Consider the following 21,628-nt stretch of genomic DNA (forward strand, 5'->3'; position numbering starts at 1 on the left):
TTTATCCAAGGAGACTTACAGAGACTAGGGTGTGTGAACTATGCATCAGCTGCAGAATCACTTACAGTTATGTCCCACCCGAAAGACGGAGCACAAGGAGGTTAAGTGATTTGCTCAGGGTCACACAATAAGTCAGTGGCTGAGGTGGAATTTGAACCTGGGACCTCCTAGTTACAAGCCCCTTTCTTTAACCACTGGACCACACAGCCTCCTCCTCTGCAATGCAAGTAGGAGGATGTGATATAAAAAGTACAGTTCCTATGAGATCTTGACCATTTCATCTAGGGCAAAGAATGCCATTTGGTAAGCTAAATCCCTGCTGTGAAGATTGGCTAGGCTTGACCTTGTCAAGAACGTTTAGATTGTTATCAGAACTAAGTATCGAACTTCAAACAGATTTTGTTTAACACCTTGTATCTTGAAACTGATAACAGGACCGTGTAAAGTTCTTAGGAGACATCGTGTCTCCAAGTGTGTTTTCAATATGAGAGCCATCAAAAATATAGTAATACTGCCATCTAGTAGACAATGGAGATGGTTCAGTTTTGAATTAAATTAACATTGTTTTAATGGGAAAATATGTAAACTGTTATAAAAACAGTATTCTTGTGAACTCTTTAATTCATTCAGGAAATGGATTAAAATCTAATTAATTCATTAGAATGATAATTATGGGACTTACAGGATTTATTTTGGTACTTCATTGTGTGGAATCACATCAGGAAAATAGAAATAAGAAGAACATAAGAACATAAGAAAGTTTACAAACGAGAGGAGGCCATTTGACCCATCTGGCTCATTTGGTTGTTAGTAGCTTATTGATCCCAGAATCTCATCAAGCAGCTTCTTGAAGGATCCCAGGGTGTCAGCTTCAACTACATTACTGGGGAGTTGGTTCCAGACCCTCACAATTCTCTGTGAAAAAGTGTCTCCTATTTTCTGTTCTGAATGACCCTTTATCTAATCTCCATTTGTGACCCATGGTCCTTGTTTCTTTTTTTCAGGTCAAAGAAATCACCTGGGTCGACATTGTCTATACCTTTTAGGATTTTGAATGTTTGAATCAGATCGCCACCTAGTCTTCTTTGTTCAAGACTGAATAGATTCAATTCTTTTAGCCTGTCTGCATATAACGTGCCTTTTAAACCCGGGATAATTCTGGTTGCTCTTCTTTGCACTCTTTCTAGAGCAGCAATATCCTTTTTGGATAAATGTAATTATCAAGTAAAAATGAATAACTTAGCAAAAGTTATTTCACAAAAGAGTATTTTTAACTGAATGCATTTTCTGTAATTTACGATCTTTTGTTTAAATGACCTGATGGAGAGTTTACCAATGGAATGACTAGCAGAGTCAACCAATTGAATGACAATAATCTGACAGATAAACTGTGGCAAAGTGGTTTGTAGTGCGCAGGTGTAGATGTGATGCAATGCTTAAACAGATGACAGACAACAAAGTTCACAGTCCAAACAATCCTTTATTTGTTTTATAATCTGGGTCGTTTGGCTGCCATAAATAATAATCCCTGGCAATACACAGCAATGTAATCTACTGTACTGTGTACAATGTACTGTAATCTGCCAAGTGTTTAACCTGTAGTACTTTGTATTTAATCACATCCTGATGTAACTATCACTATTATCTGCTGTATTATTGAATTGTGGTTTGTCACACTTGTACTTTGCTTGAACAAAAGTTATTGTATTTCTTGCTCTTATTGTATTACTTGTATTGTAACACTTGAAATGTATTTGCTTACGATTGTAAGTCGCCCTGGATAAGGGCGTCTGCTAAGAAATAAATAATAATAATAATAATAATAATAATAATAATAATAATAATAATAATAATAATAATGTGAACTGCACAGTGAAACCACGGGGTTCAGTCCAGACTGATTGCTAACGTGAAATACAATTTATTAGTGAACAGTAGTGCAGTGCTGTCCGGGTTGGTGCTGGCCTTTAGCGACAGCTCCTGGTACATGTTAGCCGGCTAACAAGAACAAACGTTTACAATTAGTATGACAAAACAATACACTAAAAACACTCACGGTTGTATCACGGTCCTTCAGTGGTTCTCTCGCAACCACAACAAAGGAGCAGTTCACTGGACCACATCACCTATTGTACCTTCAACCACGCCCCCTTGGTTAGCGAGTTCAATCACTTTTCCTCCAATCCGCGATTGCCAACGCCTCCCGTCTGGGGCAATGACTTGTACTGTGACTCCGCTCCCTTTTTAGATGACTGACTTCCACCTTTCCCTGGAATGAACTTTCAGACCATCCTCTCTGTTCCCTTTACACAGTGCACTCACAGGTCGGGAGGGAGATTTATAACCAAGATTCATTCTTTCTCTGTCACATACACCTATTCTCAAATGTTATAAAAATGCTTGCAGCATGGAAAATCGATCTCTCTCTCCAAGGGAAACTCTCTCAAACAAATCAAATCAAAAGACAATACAACTCTTAGAAAAGCAACAAGGAAACATCTAAGTGTGTACAATTGGACTGAATCACTGAGAAGACTCAACAAAATCACTGTAACTTTCTAATCATGAAAACTAAAACATAGCTGCTGAAAGCGACTTACTGAAGAAAAGATCTTAATTTAAATGATCAATAAAAAAAGACTTTGTTGCTACTAAATCTAAAAGTATGCTAAAGTAAACAGAAGAATACTAAAGTTACTTAATACTAAGTGTTTTTTAAATCTGCTTGAATTGCTGCTTCCTTGCTACAGGCCTTGTTGCATTGTGGGACATGGAGTCCTGAAGAAATGGCCATCTTGTTTTTTCTTTACCAATCTTGAATCGAGAGGACTATACTTCAGATCTCAGGTTTCTAAGTTTAGGTCGGCCAGGATGTCCTCAGCTCACCGTGCACCAGCAACCCCTGGAGTCTGGCCGGGCGCCTGTGGGCTTTCCGGTAAGCTGCCTGAGAGCTGTGTTGTCCTCCGACACTGTAGCTCTTGGGTGGCTGCATGGTGAGTCTGCAGTGTGAAAAAAAGAGGTCGGCTGACGGCACACGCTTCGGAGTACAGCGTGTGTTCATCTTCACCCTCCCAAGTCAGCACGGGGGTGGTAGCGGTGAGCTGAGCATAAAAAATAATTGTCCATTCCAAATTGGGAGAAAATAATAAAAAATAATTGGCAACGACTAAATTAAAAAAAAAAAAAAAATATATATATATATATATATATATATATATATATATATATATATATATATATATATATGATAACATTGAATTAAATAAAAGTTGAATATTGTCTAAACCTTAAATCATATGCCGAATGAATCAATCATATGTACAGCCAGAATTCTATGATTACTGTAAAATATATATTCATATGTTTAAGTCTAACTTTTGATTGTACTTGGATATGAATGTAGTTCCCTTTCAATTCGAAGATAACCACCAAAACATTGCTTATGGGATATGCCTTCCTATTGGTAGGTATTCACTGAGCTCTTTATATCAGAGCTGCCGATAGGCCCCTTCCTGGGGTGACGTCCTCGATCCTGCCTACCGAGTTACCTATCGTTGGTTGTCGTCTTCTCTTTCAGGGAACCAGGGTTACGGAAAGTAACCTAACGTTTTGATGGTGATATAGAAGGATATTGTGGTAAAACCCCAGATCATTATAGAAAGGTATTGTTAATACATGGCTAAAGGCGTGTTGAGAAGGTATCCAAATACATGTTTGCTTGTCTTGAGATTAAGGATTTATGTTACAATTACTTTATCACCACAAGGACACATTTTTTTCTTTGTACATCAAAATTTGTATTTTGGCTGGAGTTATAATTTAGGCAGTATTTTTTTCACAGTTATCACGTTCACGATTTCCATGAACTGTACCCATTGACCGTGTAATATGTAGTTCCCTGTAGAAATTCTAATTTCTGAAAGAACGGTGTAAATATACATATTTTTATCACTTCAAATTAAACACAGCAAACGTTTGTCTGATTGTTGCATTTAGGAACCTGGCAGCCAGTTTAGTTTGCTTCTGGTAAATAATTGAACACAAAGCATAGCGCTGCGTCATTCAAAAAGGAAATATTCTACAATGTAGCATTTACAAGTACCTGTGCTGACCCTGCAAGCACACAGCGAATACACTAAACTAAACTAATATTCAGTGTAGTGTTGTCCTTGGCAGTCCTGAGCCACAAACCTAGTTTTGAGCGTAAAATGAAGAGTCATGCCGCATTGATAGCACTTGAGGGAGACTGTTCATTAAAATCGCTTGCATATTTTTAAGAGAATATCATTTTCTATTTAGGGATATCAAGATATTTAGTATGTAAGGGGTCTGAGTGAGGAAAAATGGGCAATACAATCTCCACCCCTACTCATGCTGTAAATAATTAGCTGATTCCAAACCTTTGAACACTATAAGAGCTTGTATATATAAATAAAAATAGCATCACCCACTACTTCCTAATCATTACCGAGAGTCTAAAGCCATATACATTCTGTCAGTTTTTACTGAAATTACAGTAACACTGAAATCAAATTTCAATTACAGTACAATGTACTGTGGATTTTATTGAAAATATGTTCAAGTGATTTTTTAAAAACTATTAATTGCAAATGAACTGCACTTGAAACCTGTATGTTCCATTCTGATCAGGTGCATTTTTAAACCACAAGAGCAAGTGGACTCAACAGCAAGGTATTGAGGAAATGGGAAACGCTGCCGTCGCATCCACAGTCTGTTCTTCATAGGCCTGTATTATTGTATCCCAGTTTTTCATAATGGGATGTTTTGAGATCTACAGCAACATCTTTCTTGCTCTTGTGTGGTGGTGAATTATCCACCGCTTTCAACAACTCCACTTTTGTCTGCAACGATAGTGCACATTGCTGCATGAGCAACTCGAAATGCATCATGGGATTTGTAGTCCCCAAACAGCACTACAATATAGTACAGAGGCGCTAATGTGGATGCAAGTTAATACATTTCGCAATATCCTTTACACTCAGCTACTCGAACTAGGGCGTTTAGTTTTTATTCACAGGAGGGCTCCAAAATAATTTGCACTAACAGGAAAATTTACAATAAGCAAATGCTAAATTTGTCCGGGACGTTGTAAACAATTCATTCTATCAGGAAATTCATTTAATCTGAGTTCGTTTTAACAATAATTTAACAAGAATATATGAACATGGCTCGAAATTAACGCTGGCCATGCAGCAATTCCCGTGGGTGCCCTTCTCAATTGCTGCAATGGCCATACAAATTGTATGTCTGTTCACAGCAATTATGGCAGCAGTGCCCCTTTTGCTACAGCAGCTAGAGACGCTTGTATTAATAATGTCATCTCAGAAAAGAGTCCAGAAAAATAGTAGGCCTTGAACTCAGTGAAAAAGTAAGTTTCTTTCAGGTTTCCAAAAAGTATTTGCTGTAACTCACTTGAATATGGTTTAAGAGCCATTATCACCTTATTTTAATTTCCTTTTTTTTTACCACAATGAAACCAAGACAGTAAGACATAATGTTCTACATTGTATTACAGTGTTTATTATCATTATTAGTCCATCTTATGATAAAAATAAGTTTATGTTTTTTCAGTTCATCCACAATGCCTCTGCATTTTGTATATTACACATGGGAATGATATTTCAGAGTTTACCTAAGTGAAGAAAATGGTTCCATGGCATAGTGATAAAAGTCAATGTCTTCAGGGCTGGGAGCTATGTTCTTGTAAAAGCCAATGTCTTCAGGGCTGGGAGCTATGTTCTTGTAAAAGTCAATGTCTTCAGGGCTGGGAGCTATGTTCTTGTAAAAGCCAATGTCTTCAGGGCTGGGAGCTATGTTAAAAAGCTAATAAAAAACCAGCAGCCTAAATTGAATCTCGGCTGCTGGTTGCCGAGCCACCCAGCATCAATACAATTGGTCGGATTGCCGGTGTGGTTTAATTTTCCGGTCAGGTATCTCGCTGCCTCTTGGTGCACAGCTACTCCCTGTCTGCCAAGTGCTGAATTGCTCTCTGTGCGTCTCGGTGATGACAGCTGTGTTTCTCCGAACAATTAGAGAAATAAAAGCACTGAAAGTGTCTACCTAATACATGAAGAGTGGGTTTTGTGTATATGTTGTAAATAGGATTGCGTACATGTGTGTAATTGTTATAGGAGGAGGAGGAGGAGCTACCGTCCAACAGCCTGATGAGGAGGTGCTGCCATCCCCGACAGTGACGAAGGAGAGAAGCGACAGGTTTTTATGGTGGAGGAGTCGTGGAGACCAAATCCACCACAGCCCCGACCTCCACCCCTGTGCTCCATTCCGGGGCCTAAGGGTCAGCTCCCTCAGCCCGTGCTCCCAGACACCCCACCGTCGTGTCTGGACCTCTCATCGCTGGGCCTGGGTCCCAGGTCGTGGTACCACCAGGCACAGTCGTTCGCCCAAATTCCTGTTTCACTCCCCCTGGTGAACCAGATGTCACTACACTTTTACAGGGGCTCTCGCCTCTGCCTGCAGCTGCAGCTGCCCGGTCACCAGCCTGCGCTCCGGTCGCCCTGTCCACGGTGTCAGGGTCTCCTGTCACTGGTCCTCGGTCCCTTTTAAGGGGGCACCGGGATGGAAAGAGTGGCCCACATGAAGACCCAATGTACCCTCCTGCCCAGCTGTAACTCCCACCCACACAGAGAGACGTCAATCAAGGAGGGAGGTGGCCAGTGGCGGCCATCTGTGCTTTGCACAAGGGGGGAGGTATGTAGCAGGGCAGTAGCCCTGCACATGAAGAGGGGTTTTGTGTATATATTGTAAATAGGATTGTGTAAATGTGTGTAATTGTTATAAATGATTAATGAAGTACCTGATGCTCCTGGGAGAGCCTGCCTGCTGTGTGTGATTGCCAGCTGTGGATAATCAGCGGGTAGGTGTGTTCCAGCGGGGCGTCAGGTATAAAGAGGTCCTGTTTGTTCACCTCGGGGCTGCTGCAAAGCCACGGACAACGGGCTGAAGATCGTCCACGCTACCCGAGCATAGAGACCGAAATAAGTTGCTGAAATCCTCCGATCGCCGTGATGGTGAACCGGGATCGGAGCCAAAAGAAGAAGCCAAAACCACCGACAGCCGGAGTCGGGGTGTGTGTTGATACATAAAGATTAGTTCAGGGATGGTAGATCCCCATAAAGTATAGCGAGGTGAGCAAGTGGGACCTCCATGCATTAGGGAGTAGCGCACGCCGTTTTTACGGCACCTTTTATTTTATAGTTTTTTGTATTGTGTTTATTTTGCTTTTTGTCCTCAGTGAGCCTCCATGGTTGGTAGTGTCACGTGAGCTGTTCTCACTGTGTGTGTGTGTGTGCGTGTAAATAAACCTGCGAGCCTGTGGGGCGTGTCAACTTCAACCTCTGTCTCGATCTCTTGCCTGTCACTCAGCAGCGAATGCACGCACCCACAGCAAGTACCCTGTTACACTAATAAATAGTCTATTTAAATCAAATAGCTTACTGAAAGTGTATATTTAACAATAGTTTATTCAGAGTTAAAAAGTTAGGGTTACCAGGTCTGGTCAGTTATACAACAGCAAGGTCTAATTAACATCAACCCAGATGCAAGCCATTCGCGCCCTTCCCCAATGGAGAAGCCTGGATCGGGAGTCAGCCTCACAGGACAGCACACATTAGAACAGCTGCAGTAAACAAGGACGCCTACATTACTTTATAAGCACCTTTAAATACACATCACATTACCTTGGCATTTCTCTTCATTGGATTCCCCAGCTCGCATTCTGCATAAGATCCATTCGGATTTGCTGCACAGACTAGCTGTTTATCCTGCAGAGGAGATCAAAGCAGAGTAAGAAAATTGCAGTGAGTGATTCCCATAAACTACACAACCTGCCCACAGGCTAACATTGCCACAGTCATCAAACGTACAACACAAGATTTTGTTGCAAACTAACAGGTATGTTTGACTGCCAAACCACTACCTGGTTTTATATTATGTATTGTAAGAAATTTACAGAGCAGTATATATTGAACAACATGGATATGATGTGAGTATTGGTCGTCCAGACCCACACCAGTCTTCTAGCACTTCAGTCAACACCACCATGACTGTAATTTGCATGCATGCATGTCAGTCTTATATCAGTCTTATATACTACCAAAAGAAGAAAGAAAAAGACAAGAGAGGAACAATCGATAGTACAACTGATACTGATAGCCCATTTGGAATTAACAAAATAACATAACTGTACCAGATCATATTTCACAATTAAGATCTCACTCGATCTCCAGTTCTCTCCTCTCAAATCTATTTAGCTTTCCTTAATTTTCTTTTTATGATATCATGATAGCAGCATTACAGGTAAGAGCAGCTGTCAGGGCCTTGTTTATTAAACTTGATTTTGAGGGGTATGTTTTCTCGGTCGTTTCAAAACAGATCAAGACGTCATTTCATATGCACTGTGTCCGTGTGACGGATCATTTTTTTGTTCAAGTTTCTGGAAATCCGTGAAGTAGTTTTTAAGTTACAGAATCACAAATAAATTTGTTTTGGCAAATTAATGAAGAGGTTTTTTTTACGCTGAAATAACTCAAGGCTCCCTGTGACAGGAGTGAAAGGAGTCCCTCTTGTAATTCACCCTCCCGACTACTGGCAGCGCTGTGCACAGAGGGCCAAGACAGAGGAGAAAGGCTGAGTAATGGTTGGGGCAGAAGCCGCAGTGGTGGCGGCCATCTTAACTTGGGGCAGGCCCTCATGGTTGAGCCCCATTATTGCAATCAGCTGTGCTGCCTTTGATGATTGTTGGGGTGGGGCTCGGCACTATTTAGGCTGTGGGGTTCTGCCATTTAGGTTGGCTGTGCTGGATTAACACCTGCAAGAGACGTGCTGGTTTGTTTGTTTTTCATTTATTTCTTTTCACCACTGAAGTCCTGTGTTTGCAGATCCTTGAAGAGCTGTGCGTTTGTTTTCCCTTGCTTTCCCTACCCCTTTGGATACCTGGGCGGATTTGCAGCACAGTTCCTTCTGTGCCTTTGGGTTTGTGAAGCCTCAGGAGGGAGCTGGGGCAGCAGCTGGAGGACACCGGTTGCCACCGTGTGGATGAACCACGTGAATGTTTTGTTTTAACTTTTGCGTCTCTGTGTAGTGCGGGACTGTTCTATTTACTGTTTTTATTTCAACCCTTGATTACTATTGCTAGTATTCCAGGGGGTTTCTTATTTTTGTTTGTGCAATACAGAATATTAATAAAACCCTGCCCAGCCCTGCCTTGCTGGTGCGCAGGTTGTACCTCACTGGCTGCCTGTCTCCGTCACTTCCTTCCATAGCCCACCACACTCCCGAATGGCGCATCCGGTAAAGGCACTAAGCGTGGAGTGCAGGATGCACCCTATAGCCTGGACGTTGCACCCTATAGCCTGGACGTTGCACCCTATAGCCTGGACGTTGCATCCCTATAGCCTGGATGTTGCCGGTTCGAATCTAGGCTATTACATTGCACTGGCACTTTATAACACAGACATCTTACTCAGCATTCACTTTATAACTAAATAAATATTAGGCCTACTATGTGGTTATCTTTCCTAATCTATTTACTTTTTTGCTGCGAGAGGAGCTGCGGCTTTCTCCGGGAGACGAGGCGCTTCAAACTGAACTCCCGACCGCCGTGTAGCCAGGCTATTTATAGTTTAAAAACTGTTCATTAAATGATTCTCGAGTGGGAATGTTATTTTTTTTTTTTTTTTGTAAAAAATAAAGTTAGCGTTGATTACATGGTGCTTTAATTCACTATATGTGCATTATAGAGAGAGAGTTATTTTATTTTGTATTTTAGTCAGATGTGTCCGGCGGTGCCCCCCAACCCCTCCCCCGTTTATAACGCTCTTCAGTTATAACACTCATATTGTGTGTCCCCCGAGACCCACGTTATAGTGAGGGAGCACCGTATATATATATATTGTGAACAAGCTGACCGTACCTTTGGGTTCGTGCCCCTTTAAAAACGTGACCCAGAGATAAAAACTTTGATTTTAAGCACTTCTGCTCACTTTTATTCACAACAAAACAAACAAAATGAAACAAAACAAAAGCCTAGCTCAAACGTAGAGCCTCACTATACACACATGCAGGTCCCTGTCTAACGTGCAGGACAGCTAAGCTGTTTACCTGACATATAACACCAACACAATACACACGATTTACCTCCTCCTTTTTTTTTTTTTTTTTACACAACCAACCACTTCTCCTACCAGCTCCCTGGTGATCTCTCTCTAATGGAGCTGTAAGCTCTCTTTTATAGTTTGTGGCTGTTCCCAATCAACACCAATTACCAAGTTTGGGAACAGTCACATTCTCACATGTTTTTGGCAGGGAGAGGAATTAACCCCGTCCCTGCCAACCACCACCAAAACACAAACATCACCCAAACTATTTACATACTGAGCCCTTACTATGTTAAATATATATATATATATATATATATATATATATATATATATATATATATATATATATATATATATATATTCATAATACTAATATATTGTGATTAGGTTTGTTTCCAAACACAAACATCACGTAATAAACTGCTCACAAACAATTATAGATTTGCAGCATTTGACTGTTCATTTATAAGAACATAAGAAAGTTTACAAACGAGAGGATGCCATTCAGCCCATCTTGCTCATTTGGTTGTTAGTAGCTTATTGATCCCAGAATCTCATCAAGCAGCTTCTTGAAGGATCCCAGGGTGTCAGCTTCAACAACATTACTGGGGAGTTGGTTCCAGCCTCTCACAATTCTTTGTGTAAAAAAGTGCCTCCTATCTTCTGTTCTGAATGCCCCTTTATCTAATCTCCATTTGTGACCCCTGGTCCTTGTTTCTTTTTTTCAGGTCGGAAAAGTCCCCTGGGTCGACATTGTCAATACCTTTTAGAATTCTGAATGCTTGAATCAGATCGCCGCGTAGTCTTCTTTGTTCAAGACTGAATAGATTCAATTCTTAGCCTGTCTGCATATGACATACCTTTTAAACCCGGGATAAATCTGGTTGCTCTTCTTTGCACTCTTTCTAGAGCAGCAATATCCTTTTTGTAATGAGGTGACCAGAACTGAACACAATATTCTAGGTGAGGTCTTACTAATGCATTGTAAAGTTTTAACATTACTTCCCTTGATTTCAATTCAACACTTCTCACAATATATCCGAGCATCTTGTTGGCCTTTTTTATTTGCAGTGAAGCCGCAACATGTAGCTAGAAGGTGACATTACTCTGAACAGCGGACAAGTAGGGAAAGCGAGCACGACCAAAACCAACTCTATCACGAATAAGCCAATAAAACTACGCTAGTCCTCACTTCTCTCATTCTGAAACCCCCATAGCCCTATTATTATATAGGCAATGAAAAGGTAGTGGCCACTAACTGATCAATTTTAAAATTATTAGAACAATGAAATTAGAGCAATGAACAGAACACTTGGCAAGGCTTCCTCATGAAAGATGTCATGTGTTTTAAGTAAAAATATAGATTTATAGTAATTTAATAATATATTTTTACTTGAAATCTGTGATGGACCATGCTTACCCAAGACCAAAACTTAATTAATAAATATGCCTCACACAATCACAATGTGATTGTCAGCAGGGCAGCTCACACAGGTCTAAAAGTGAAACTAATAATCAAATCAGTCTCACTCTCTTACCTTTAGTCTTGCATTAATGATGCAAAAAGCCCTTGCGGGGAACTAACAAGAAGCATCTTGTGATAGTCTTTAGCAGATATTGCAATGAGCCTTACAAGCTTTTTAAAAGTAAGTTTCAAGGATGTGATTAAAATGGAACCAAAATAAGAATTGGAAAAAAATAATGATATAGGTGAGAGAATTGTTGAATTTTCTACACATTACTGCATTTGTTCTATCTTTTAAATAAGTGTAATAACACATTAATTCCACAAATCTTACACATTTTCCACTTCTGTTTGCTACATAGATCTCAAATGTTCAGTTTTAAAACATGACACCTGGTACTGGACTAGGTTAAAGAAATTCCCCACAGCTTGCCTGCCCCTCAAAGAGATCTCTTGCTGCTTTACTTCCTGGGTCATTTTACACCAGCAGTGTCTTCTGGGTCATGTTACTGTCTGAAAGCATGTCAGTCAGAAAGGGAAGTAGCTGATTGGTTATTGACAGAAAGAAGCCAGTGAAAGGGTGGGGACAATTTCACCTTCCAGGTGACCCAGGAAGTGCAAGAGTCTAAAAGCACGGCTTGTAAACAGAGATTTATTCAATTTAGTGTAGTATCAGATATTTTAAAACATGGATTCTTTCAAAACTGCACATTTGCGATCTGTTAATGAATGAATGTTCATTACAGAGAAAATTTATGGAACTATTTTGTTAATTAGTTTAAGGCCCAGTACGACAGTGTTGTGATGTGTGTGTGTGTGTACAGTGTTTTGATGTGTGTGTGTGTGTGTGTGTGTACAGTGTTTTGATGTGTGTGTGTGTGTGTGTGTGTGTGTACAGTGTTGTGATGTGTATGTATGTGTGTACAGTGTAGTAATGTGTGTGTTTGTGTTTGTGTGTGTGTGTTTTTGTGTGTTTGTGTGTGTGCGTGTGTGTGTGCGCCTGTGTGTTTGTTTGTGTGTGTGTGCGTGTGTGTGTGTGTGTGTGTGTGTGTGTGTACAGTGTTGTGATGTGTGTGTGTTTGTGTGTGTGTGTGGGCACACAGCGTTGAGTACCTGGGGTCCTCGGAAGCCGCTGTAGGACAGTGTCTCTGGCACGCCCACCAGCAGTTGAGCAGCGTGGGCATCGTCTCCATCCTTCTGGGATTGCCTGGGGTCAGAGGGCAGGTTGGTGACAGTGACCTCTAGAGCCACAGTCTTTTGGTCACTGAGTGAGAAGACAGGCATGCCTTCCATATCACTGTGGATAGACAGAGAGAGGGGTCTAATATGAAAGAACAAAAAGGCAGGATTACACTGAAGAACAGAAGAACATTTACCAAACGAGAGGAGGCCATTTGGACCATCAATGCTTAGTTCCTAGTAGCTGATTGACCTCAGGTTTTAAAAGATTCCCAGTGATTCTGCATCAACAGCATGACTAGGTGACCCATTTCACACCCTAACCACTCTCTGTGAAGAAGTGTCTCCTTCAACAACATGACTAGGCAACCCATTCCACACCCTAACAAATCTCTGTGAAGAAGTGTCTCCTTCAACAGCATGACTAGGTGACCCATTCCATCACCTCACCACTCTGTGTGAAGAAGTGTCTCCTTCAACAACATGACTAGGCAACCCATTCCACACCCTAACAAATCTCTGTGAAGAAGTGTCTCCTTCAACAGCATGACTAGGTGACCCATTCCATCACCTCACCACTCTGTGTGAAGTGTCTCCTTCAACAACATGACTAGGCAACCCATTCCATCACCTCACCACTCTGTGTGAAGAAGTGTCTCCTTCAACAGCATGACTAGGCAGCCCATTCCACACCCTCACCACTCTCTGTGAAGAAGTGTCTCCTTCAACAGCATGACTAGGCAGCCCATTCCATCCCCTCACCACTCTGTGTGAAGAAGTGCCTCCTTCAACAGCATGACTAGGCAGCCCATTCCATCCCCTCACCACTCTGTGTGAAGAAGCGTCTCCGACCTTCTGTTCTACCCTTATAAAAATTCACCACAGTAAATGTGCACAGTAATTTAGCAGTTTCTCAATATGCTTTAACATACCTCTCTGGGCTTTACAATGCCTACTTACTGTATGTTTTACAATGCTTTCACTATGTTTATTACACCTTTCTATCATTTTACTATGGGACACTTTTATAAGGGTATCTCTGCTTTCAGCTGTGTCCTCTGGTCTTGGTGTTTGTGCTGTACTTACAGTATTGGTCTGGGTTATCTTGCGTTAACTGTCAAATTTTTAAGATTTTGAAGACTTCAGTCACACCCCCCTAATTCTTCTTTGTTCTAAACTAAATGCAATCAGTTCCCTCAGTCTTCAGAACTATTTCCTTTAAGGCCTGGGATAAGTCTATTTGCTGTTTGCTGGACTCTCTCCAGGGCCACAATGTCCTTCTGTGGTGACCAGTTGTGGTTTTTGGATCCTCATAAGGTAAATTATTTAAATGTCCAGGTGCCGTCGTTTGTATTGCAGTAGGAACTGTAGTAGCTACAGATTGGCTCTTGGTTAATTTAATCGTAATTCCATAGTTCATTTCAATCCCTGCCAGTTGGCTGAGTTTAATGAAGATCAGTCTTCATTTACTATATGTTTTGCCTCTTCAACAAGAACAAGAAAAACAAGAACATGTAGTTAACGTGTAATATATCTTTGTATGTGTATGCTAGAGTGTTAAACAAAGCACAATGGGGCCAAGTTTGCCTCAGTTGTGTTTTGCTTAACTTAATCACTTTTGCATTACAATTCAGGGCTGATCCTTATTTATATGTGTATGTCTTTTATATGTCTGGACTAAGATAGCATGGCTGTTTTTGTACTTGTGACATGTCTTTAGACAGAAAAAAACTACCACAAGCACTCATTAGCTGGAGTACAATGGATACACATTGTTAAATAATGCTTTTCTGTCCCACAGACTCACACAGCTAGTGGTGTGAAGAGGTCAGTAGTCGTGGCGCGAGTTCCGAAGCGATAGCTCAGCTGCAGGTTACTCTGACAGATCTTATCATCCCCACAGCCCTCCCGCAGGAAGTTCACCTGAGGAAACCAAAAGGACGTGAACAATGTAAATGCTGTACACATTTATGAAACTACAGACTTCCTGGGGCTGTGGGACAAGGCCTGGATTAAAGAGATGAAAACCTTTTAATATAATTCCTGTATGATGTACCAGCTTGTCTGAGATTGTATTTGGCTATATGGGGTTACTTTCAAGGAGTACTGACTGGCCTCTGTGTAAAGTATAATAGCCTCAGGGGATAATTTTTGGCCAGTGCACTGGTATCAATATAAAGTTTACAGGTTTCAGGAGGGAGTGATTGGCCTCAGTATGAAGTGGACAGGTCTCAGTATGAAGGGGACAGGTCTCAGTATGAAGTGCAGGTCTCAGTATGAAGGGGACAGGTCTCAGTATGAAGGGGACTGGTCTCAGTATGAAGTGGACATGTCTCAGTATGAAGGGGACATGTCTCAGTATGAAGGGGACAGGTCTCAGTATGAAGGGGACAGGTCTCAGTATGAAGGGGACTGGCCTGTATGAAGTCGTGTCACAGGATGGCTTTGTGAATGACGTCAGGCCAGAAAGCAGTACACAGACACAGTGGTGAAGAGTGGAACTGATACGCAATGGCAGTGTTCAGAAGGTTTATTGAACAAACAAAAGGTTTTAAACAGAAAACAGGACACGGCACTTGAGGCCAAATAAAAGAGACAAACAAAACGGATTAACACTAAACAAACAATGGACGGACAGACGAACAAAACACGGTGAGTCAAACAAACAAAATCCTTGTGCCTAAATACAATTATACATTTTAAATAACTCGTGCTGAACACACCCATTTATATCCCGTGCAGCCATCTCTATAAACCAACATTAACACACCACACGCAATATACAACATAGAAATGCACACAGGGGCGTATGAAGGGGACTAGCCTGTATGAAGGGGACTGGTCTCAGTATGAAGGGGACTAGCCTGTATGAAGGGGACTGGTCTCAGTATGAAGGGGACTGGCCTGTATGAAGGGGACTTGTCTCAGTATGAAGGTAACTGGTCTCAGTATGGACTGGCCTGTATGAAGGGGACTGGTCTCAGTATGAAGGGGACTGGTCTCAGGATGAAGGGGACTGGCCTGTATGAAGTGGACATATCTCAGTATGAAGTGGACAGGTCTCAGTATGAAGGGGACTGGTCTCAGTATGAAGTGGACAGGTCTCAGGGGGTAGTGACTGACCTCAGTGCGCAGGGTACTAGGCAGGGCAGCGTTAAGCACCGGAGACAGCGCCCCTAGCTTATTGGTTGGCTGATTTGAGTGTCGTGTCTGCTTGATGGAGTAACTTGCTGAGACAGAGATTGGGCTAAGCTTGTCACGTAGACTATCCTGAGAAATAAACAATGAGAGGGATTAGATGAGAGAGCAACATAGATTTATAGATACATTATTAACACAAATTCAAAATGAGTTTAGTTCTGTGTGATGACAACGTGGATGTCAGTGAAACATATCAACAGTATGTACTGAATGGTATATAATACGAATTTGCAAAGAAAAGTTAAATGACAATTTGAAAAGCAGTCTCCTGACGTATGCTAAAGTGTGACAGACTCTTTTCCCCCTGAATCTGAGATTCTCAATATTGTAAAAAATAAATAAATAATGTTAATAATATGTTTTACAGATATATGGGAACATGTGAAGTGTGCCATTCAGACAATCACCTCCACATGATAAATATACAGTATAAAACAAATATCATATTACATTTTAGTGTGGAAGAGTTAGCTCACTACGTACCAATGTGTCTCAGTGTTGGAGCTGCAGCCTGGTGGCTCTATATCATTTATTATGAAGTTTCTTACCTGCAGCTGAAAGATAGCGCTCTGACATGCACGGGCATGCTGGCCTCTCAGCTCCACCTCTTCAGAGCGCTGGTACTCTGGCTCTGAGCTTCTACGCCCAAGGAAGTTGACTCGGTGTGGCAGACCCAACTTCCTGCGTTCTGAGTCTGCCTCAAACATCACACTGAGAGCTGTGGGAGGAGGTGAAACATCACACTGAGAACTGTGGGAGGAGGTGAAACATCACACAGAGCTGTGGGAGGAGGTGAAACATCGCACTGAGAGCTGTGGGAGGAGGTGAAACATCACACTGAGAGCTGTGAGAGGAGGTGAAACATCACACTGAGAGCTGTGGGAGGAGGTGAAACATCACACTGAAAACTGTGGGAGGAGGTGAAACATCACACAGAGCTGTGGGAGGAGGTGAAACATCGCACTGAGAGCTGTGGGAGGAGGTGAAACATCACACTGAGAGCTGTGGGAGGAGGTGAAACATCGCACTGAGAACTGTGGGAGGAGGTGAAACATCACACTGAGAGCTGTGGGAGGAGGTGAAACATCACAGAGCTGTGGGAGGAGGTGAAACATTGCACTGAGAGCTGTGGGAGGAGGTGAAACATCACACTGAGAGCTGTGAGAGGAGGTGAAACATCACACAGAGCTGTGGGAGGAGGTGAAACATCACACTGAGAGCTGTGAGAGGAGGTGAAACATCACACAGAGCTGTGGGAGGAGGTGAAACATCGCACTGAGAGCTGTGAGAGGAGGTGAAACATCACACTGAGAGCTGTGAGAGGAGGTGAAAGAAACCGGGCGAGTTACTCTACCCATCAAAAATTATCTATTAAAACACTGCGGAGTGGAATTTTACACTATGAAAGCGTGTTGGCCACTACCTCAAACAAAGCTTGGGAGAGTGGCCAACACACGTAGCACCCAGGAAATCCTAAATGATTTAGACCACATACAGAACTGGGGAGAAATGTGTCAAATGGCATTTAATGTTAATAAATATAAAGGAAACACCGTTCACAAAAATGTAGGATTGAGATGGGTAGTATAGAACTAGAACAGGACCACCAAGAGAAAGAGCTTGGTGTTGTAATAGAAGCAACCAAATAAGCAAACATAATGCTTGAGTATAATCAAAATAGTGCAAATCAAAGGAGGTTATTATGAGGTTGTATAACAGACTGCTGAGAGTGCATTGAGCTCAGTTCTGGTCACCACAGTACCAACGGGACACTAGAGAGAGTGATGTGAAGAGCAACAAGACCAGTCCCAGGTCTTAAAGGAATGAGCCAGGAAGAGAGGCTGAGAACTAGAAATCTGGACACAAATATATAATCTCATGTGAAGAACAAGATTAACAGCTCTAGGCCATGTGACATGTTGGTGGCGCCACCTATAGCCGTATAAGAGCATAAGAAAATGTAGCCCATTCAGCCCATTAATGCTAGTCCACTTCCTAGAATCTGATCTCTACGTAATTGCTAACTTTGTCCTCTGGTTTATGTGCTATTAAAGCATTGGCTAGTTAACTTTGTCAACTCATTTTAAGATTTTGATGGTAATCAAGTCCCCCTCTAATTCTTCTTTGTTCTTCTTTAAATAGATTTAGTTCCCTCAAACTTCAAAACTAATTCCTTTAAACCCTGGGATTAGACTGGTTGCTCTCAAGGGACACAATGTCCTTTTAGTATTTGGTGACCAAAACTAAACACATTATTCTGAGTGCGGTCTCTCCAGTTAGTTACACAACATCATTAAAACCTCCTTTGATTTGAACACTTTGACTATAAACCCGGACATTCCATTTGGCTTTTTAATTTCTTCCCATAATCGAGGTAAAGGCATAGGGTTAGGGTTAGGGGTTAGGGTCAGGGTTAGGGTTAGGGTTAGGGGTTAGGGTCAGGGTTAGGGTTAGGGTTAGGGGTTAGGGTTATGGTTAGGGGTTAGGGTCAGGGTTAGGGTCAGGGTTAGGGTTAGGGCTTAGGGTCAGGGTTAGGGTTAGGGTTAGGGTATAGGGGTGGTACTCACTGATTTGGGGGTTGTATGTCTTGGGCTGTGCAGTATATATGAAGCAGGCCTTCACTTCAACACTGTGGGGATAAAAACACGGTCAGCTTCACAGAGTGTACAGTAAACATCATGAACATGATTAGGATCATGTGACACATTGCGGCAGTGAGCCCCGCCCCTGTGCGTATTTTGTGTTATACTGTGTGTTAATGTTGGTGTATAGGTATTGGCGCATGAAATATAATGGGGCTATGTGGAGCACAAGTGATTTAAAAGGTATATTTGTAATATGTATTTAGGCACAAGGATTGCACAATAACTTCACGTGCAGATAAAATGTGTATTAGTATGTGAGCACGGAGAATGCACAAATTAGTTCACGTGCTGGGATTCAAGTGAATAATTAATTAGTAATTGAATCCCGGCACAACAATATATGGAAATGCACATTTCATTCACTCGGGGTTGTGTGTTCAAGGGCAAAAGAACGGGAGAGAGAGAGAGGAGAAAATAAAGAAAGAAAGAAAGAAAGAAAGAAAGAAAGAAAGAAAGAAAATAACAATTGCTATCATGCTGGAGGGCCAGCATGATACTTGTTATGTGTTTAGTGTCCGTGCCCTGTTTGTTAGTGTCTGTCTGTTTTGGCCGACGCGCCGTTTGTTTTGTGAAAGTGTTTTGTTTTCTATTTAAACCTTTGATTTGCAATAAACCAGCGAACCAGCGCAATTCCCTCACCAGTCCTGTCTGTGTCCTGTGTTCTACCTGGCCTGACCTCACTCTCCAGTCCTGTCTGTGTCCTGTGTTCTATCTGGCCTGACCTCACTCTCCAGTCCTATCTGTGTCCTGTGTTCTACCTGGCCTGGCCTCACTCTCCAGTCCTGTCTGTGTCCTGTGTTCTACCTGGCCTGATCTCACTCACCAGTCCTGTCTGTGTCCTGTGCTCTACCTGACCTGACCTCACTCACCAGTCCTGTCTGTGTCCTGTGTTCTACCTGGTCTGACCTCACTCACCAGTCCTGTCTGTGTCCTGTGTTCTAAATGGCCTGACCTCACTCTCCAGTCCTGTCTGTGTCCTGTGTTCTACCTGGCCTGACCTCACTCACCAGTCCTGTCTGTGTCCTGTGTTCTACCTGGCCTGACCTCACTCTCCAGTCCTGTCTGTGTCCTGTGTTCTACCTGACCTGACCTTACTCACCAGTCCTGTCTGTGTCCTGTGTTCTACCTGGCCCGACCTCACTCACCAGTCCTGTCTGTGTCCTGTGTTCTACCTGGCCTGACGTCACCACTACAGCCTGTTTGTCACGCACATATACTGACAATAAATACACTTCTAACTACATTGAAAATACACAATAATGATGTGTACTTGTACAGGTACACATATTGTAGACTAAACCGAATTCTGACTTATTTATTAATTGAATATGGTGTATTACTGTGGTGTTCCTTATAAAGGTTTCCCATAGTAAAGTGTAATAACTGGTGGTGAAAGTATGGTAAAGCATCATAAATCCCAGATATAGCAAAGCATATTAAAAAACATGGCAAACCATGATACACTTTTCTAAATGCACAGTGTAACAGTTAACCTGTAAAATACTTTGGCTTTTATAAGGGATAATCAAATTACAGAGAACATTTATTTTTCCTTTTACTGCCCTCATACCTTTTTAGTGTTTTTTGTTGCAGTTGCAACAAAGTTTTACTTAAGATACAGTCTTTGATAATGTGCAATTCTTCAATTCTAGTTGCCAGATTCTCTTTCACCATAGTTCATTCAGTTCATAGTTCTTTCACTTCATTGGAACCCCTTCATTTTACAGCAGGTTTCGACCCTTTCAGCTTGAGTCATTTCTGACCAGCAGACGACACTCTGTGATTGAATGGATCGGTAATACTGGTATCCAACGTCAATAGGAACGCTGTGATTGAGAGAGGAGGTGATACTGGTATCCAACGTCAATAGGAACGCTGTGATGGAGAGGGGAGGTGATACTGGTATCCAACGTCAATAGGAACGCTGTGATTGAGAGAGGAGGTGATACTGGTATCCAACATCAATAGGAACGCTGTGATGGAGAGGGGAGGTGATACTGGTATCCAACGTCAATAGGAACGCTGTGATTGAGAGGGGAGGTGATACTGGTATCCAACGTCAATAGGAACGCTGTGATTGAGAGGGGAGGTGATACTGGTATCCAACGTCAATAGGAATGCTGTGATGGAGAGGGGAGGTGATACTGGTATCCAACGTCAATAGGAACGCTGAGATTGAGAGGGGAGGTGATACTGGTATCCAACGTCAATAGGAATGCTGTGATTGAGAGGGGAGGTGATACTGGTATCCAACGTCAATAGGAACGCTGTGATGGAGAGGGGAGGTGATACTGGTATCCAACGTCAATAGGAATGCTGTGATTGAGAGGGGAGGTGATACTGGTATCCAACGTCAATAGGAACGCTGTGATGGAGAGGGGAGGTGATACTGGTATCCAACGTCAATAGGAACGCTGTGATTGAGAGGGGAGGTGATACTGGTATCCAACGTCAATAGGAACGCTGTGATGGAGAGGGGAGGTGATACTGGTATCCAACGTCAATAGGAACGCTGAGATTGAGAGGGGAGGTGATACTGGTATCCAACGTCAGTAGGAACGCTGAGATTGAGAGGGGAGGTGATACTGGTATCCAACGTCAATAGGAATGCTGTGATTGAGAGGGGAGGTGATACTGGTATCCAACGTCAATAGGAACGCTGTGATTGAGAGAGGAGGTGATACTGGTATCCAACGTCAATAGGAACGCTGTGATTGAGAGAGGAGGTGATACTGGTATCCAACGTCAATAGGAACGCTGTGATGGAGAGGGGAGGTGATACTGGTATCCAACGTCAATAGGAACGCTGTGATTGAGAGGGGAGGTGATACTGGTATCCAACGTCAATAGGAATGCTGTGATTGAGAGAGGAGGTGATACTGGTATCCAACGTCAATAGGAACGCTGTGATGGAGAGGGGAGGTGATACTGGTATCCAACGTCAATAGGAACCCTGTGATTGAGAGGGGAGGTGATACTGGTATCCAACGTCAATAGGA

The 21,628-nt window shown here is 42.2% G+C and overlaps 1 protein-coding gene across 5 annotated transcripts in view; it reads right to left on the bottom strand.

Moving 5' to 3' along the window:
- Positions 1–21,628, bottom strand: part of LOC117400929 (integrin alpha-7-like) — a 161,045-nt gene that overhangs the window by 44,669 nt on the left and 94,748 nt on the right. For all 5 annotated transcript variants that reach the window (XM_059011330.1, XM_059011327.1, XM_059011326.1 and 2 more), the window contains 6 exons: positions 18,552–18,613; positions 16,533–16,702; positions 15,907–16,053; positions 14,591–14,706; positions 12,718–12,901; positions 7,719–7,802 (listed from right to left, as the gene is read on the bottom strand). In XM_059011330.1, the coding sequence (XP_058867313.1) occupies positions 7,719–7,802; positions 12,718–12,901; positions 14,591–14,706; positions 15,907–16,053; positions 16,533–16,702; positions 18,552–18,613 (763 nt within the window). The remainder of the gene's footprint in view (positions 1–7,718; positions 7,803–12,717; positions 12,902–14,590; positions 14,707–15,906; positions 16,054–16,532; positions 16,703–18,551; positions 18,614–21,628) is intronic.

This window comes from Acipenser ruthenus, chromosome 42 (assembly GCF_902713425.1).
Source record: "Acipenser ruthenus chromosome 42, fAciRut3.2 maternal haplotype, whole genome shotgun sequence".
Classification (NCBI taxonomy): domain Eukaryota; kingdom Metazoa; phylum Chordata; class Actinopteri; order Acipenseriformes; family Acipenseridae; genus Acipenser; species Acipenser ruthenus.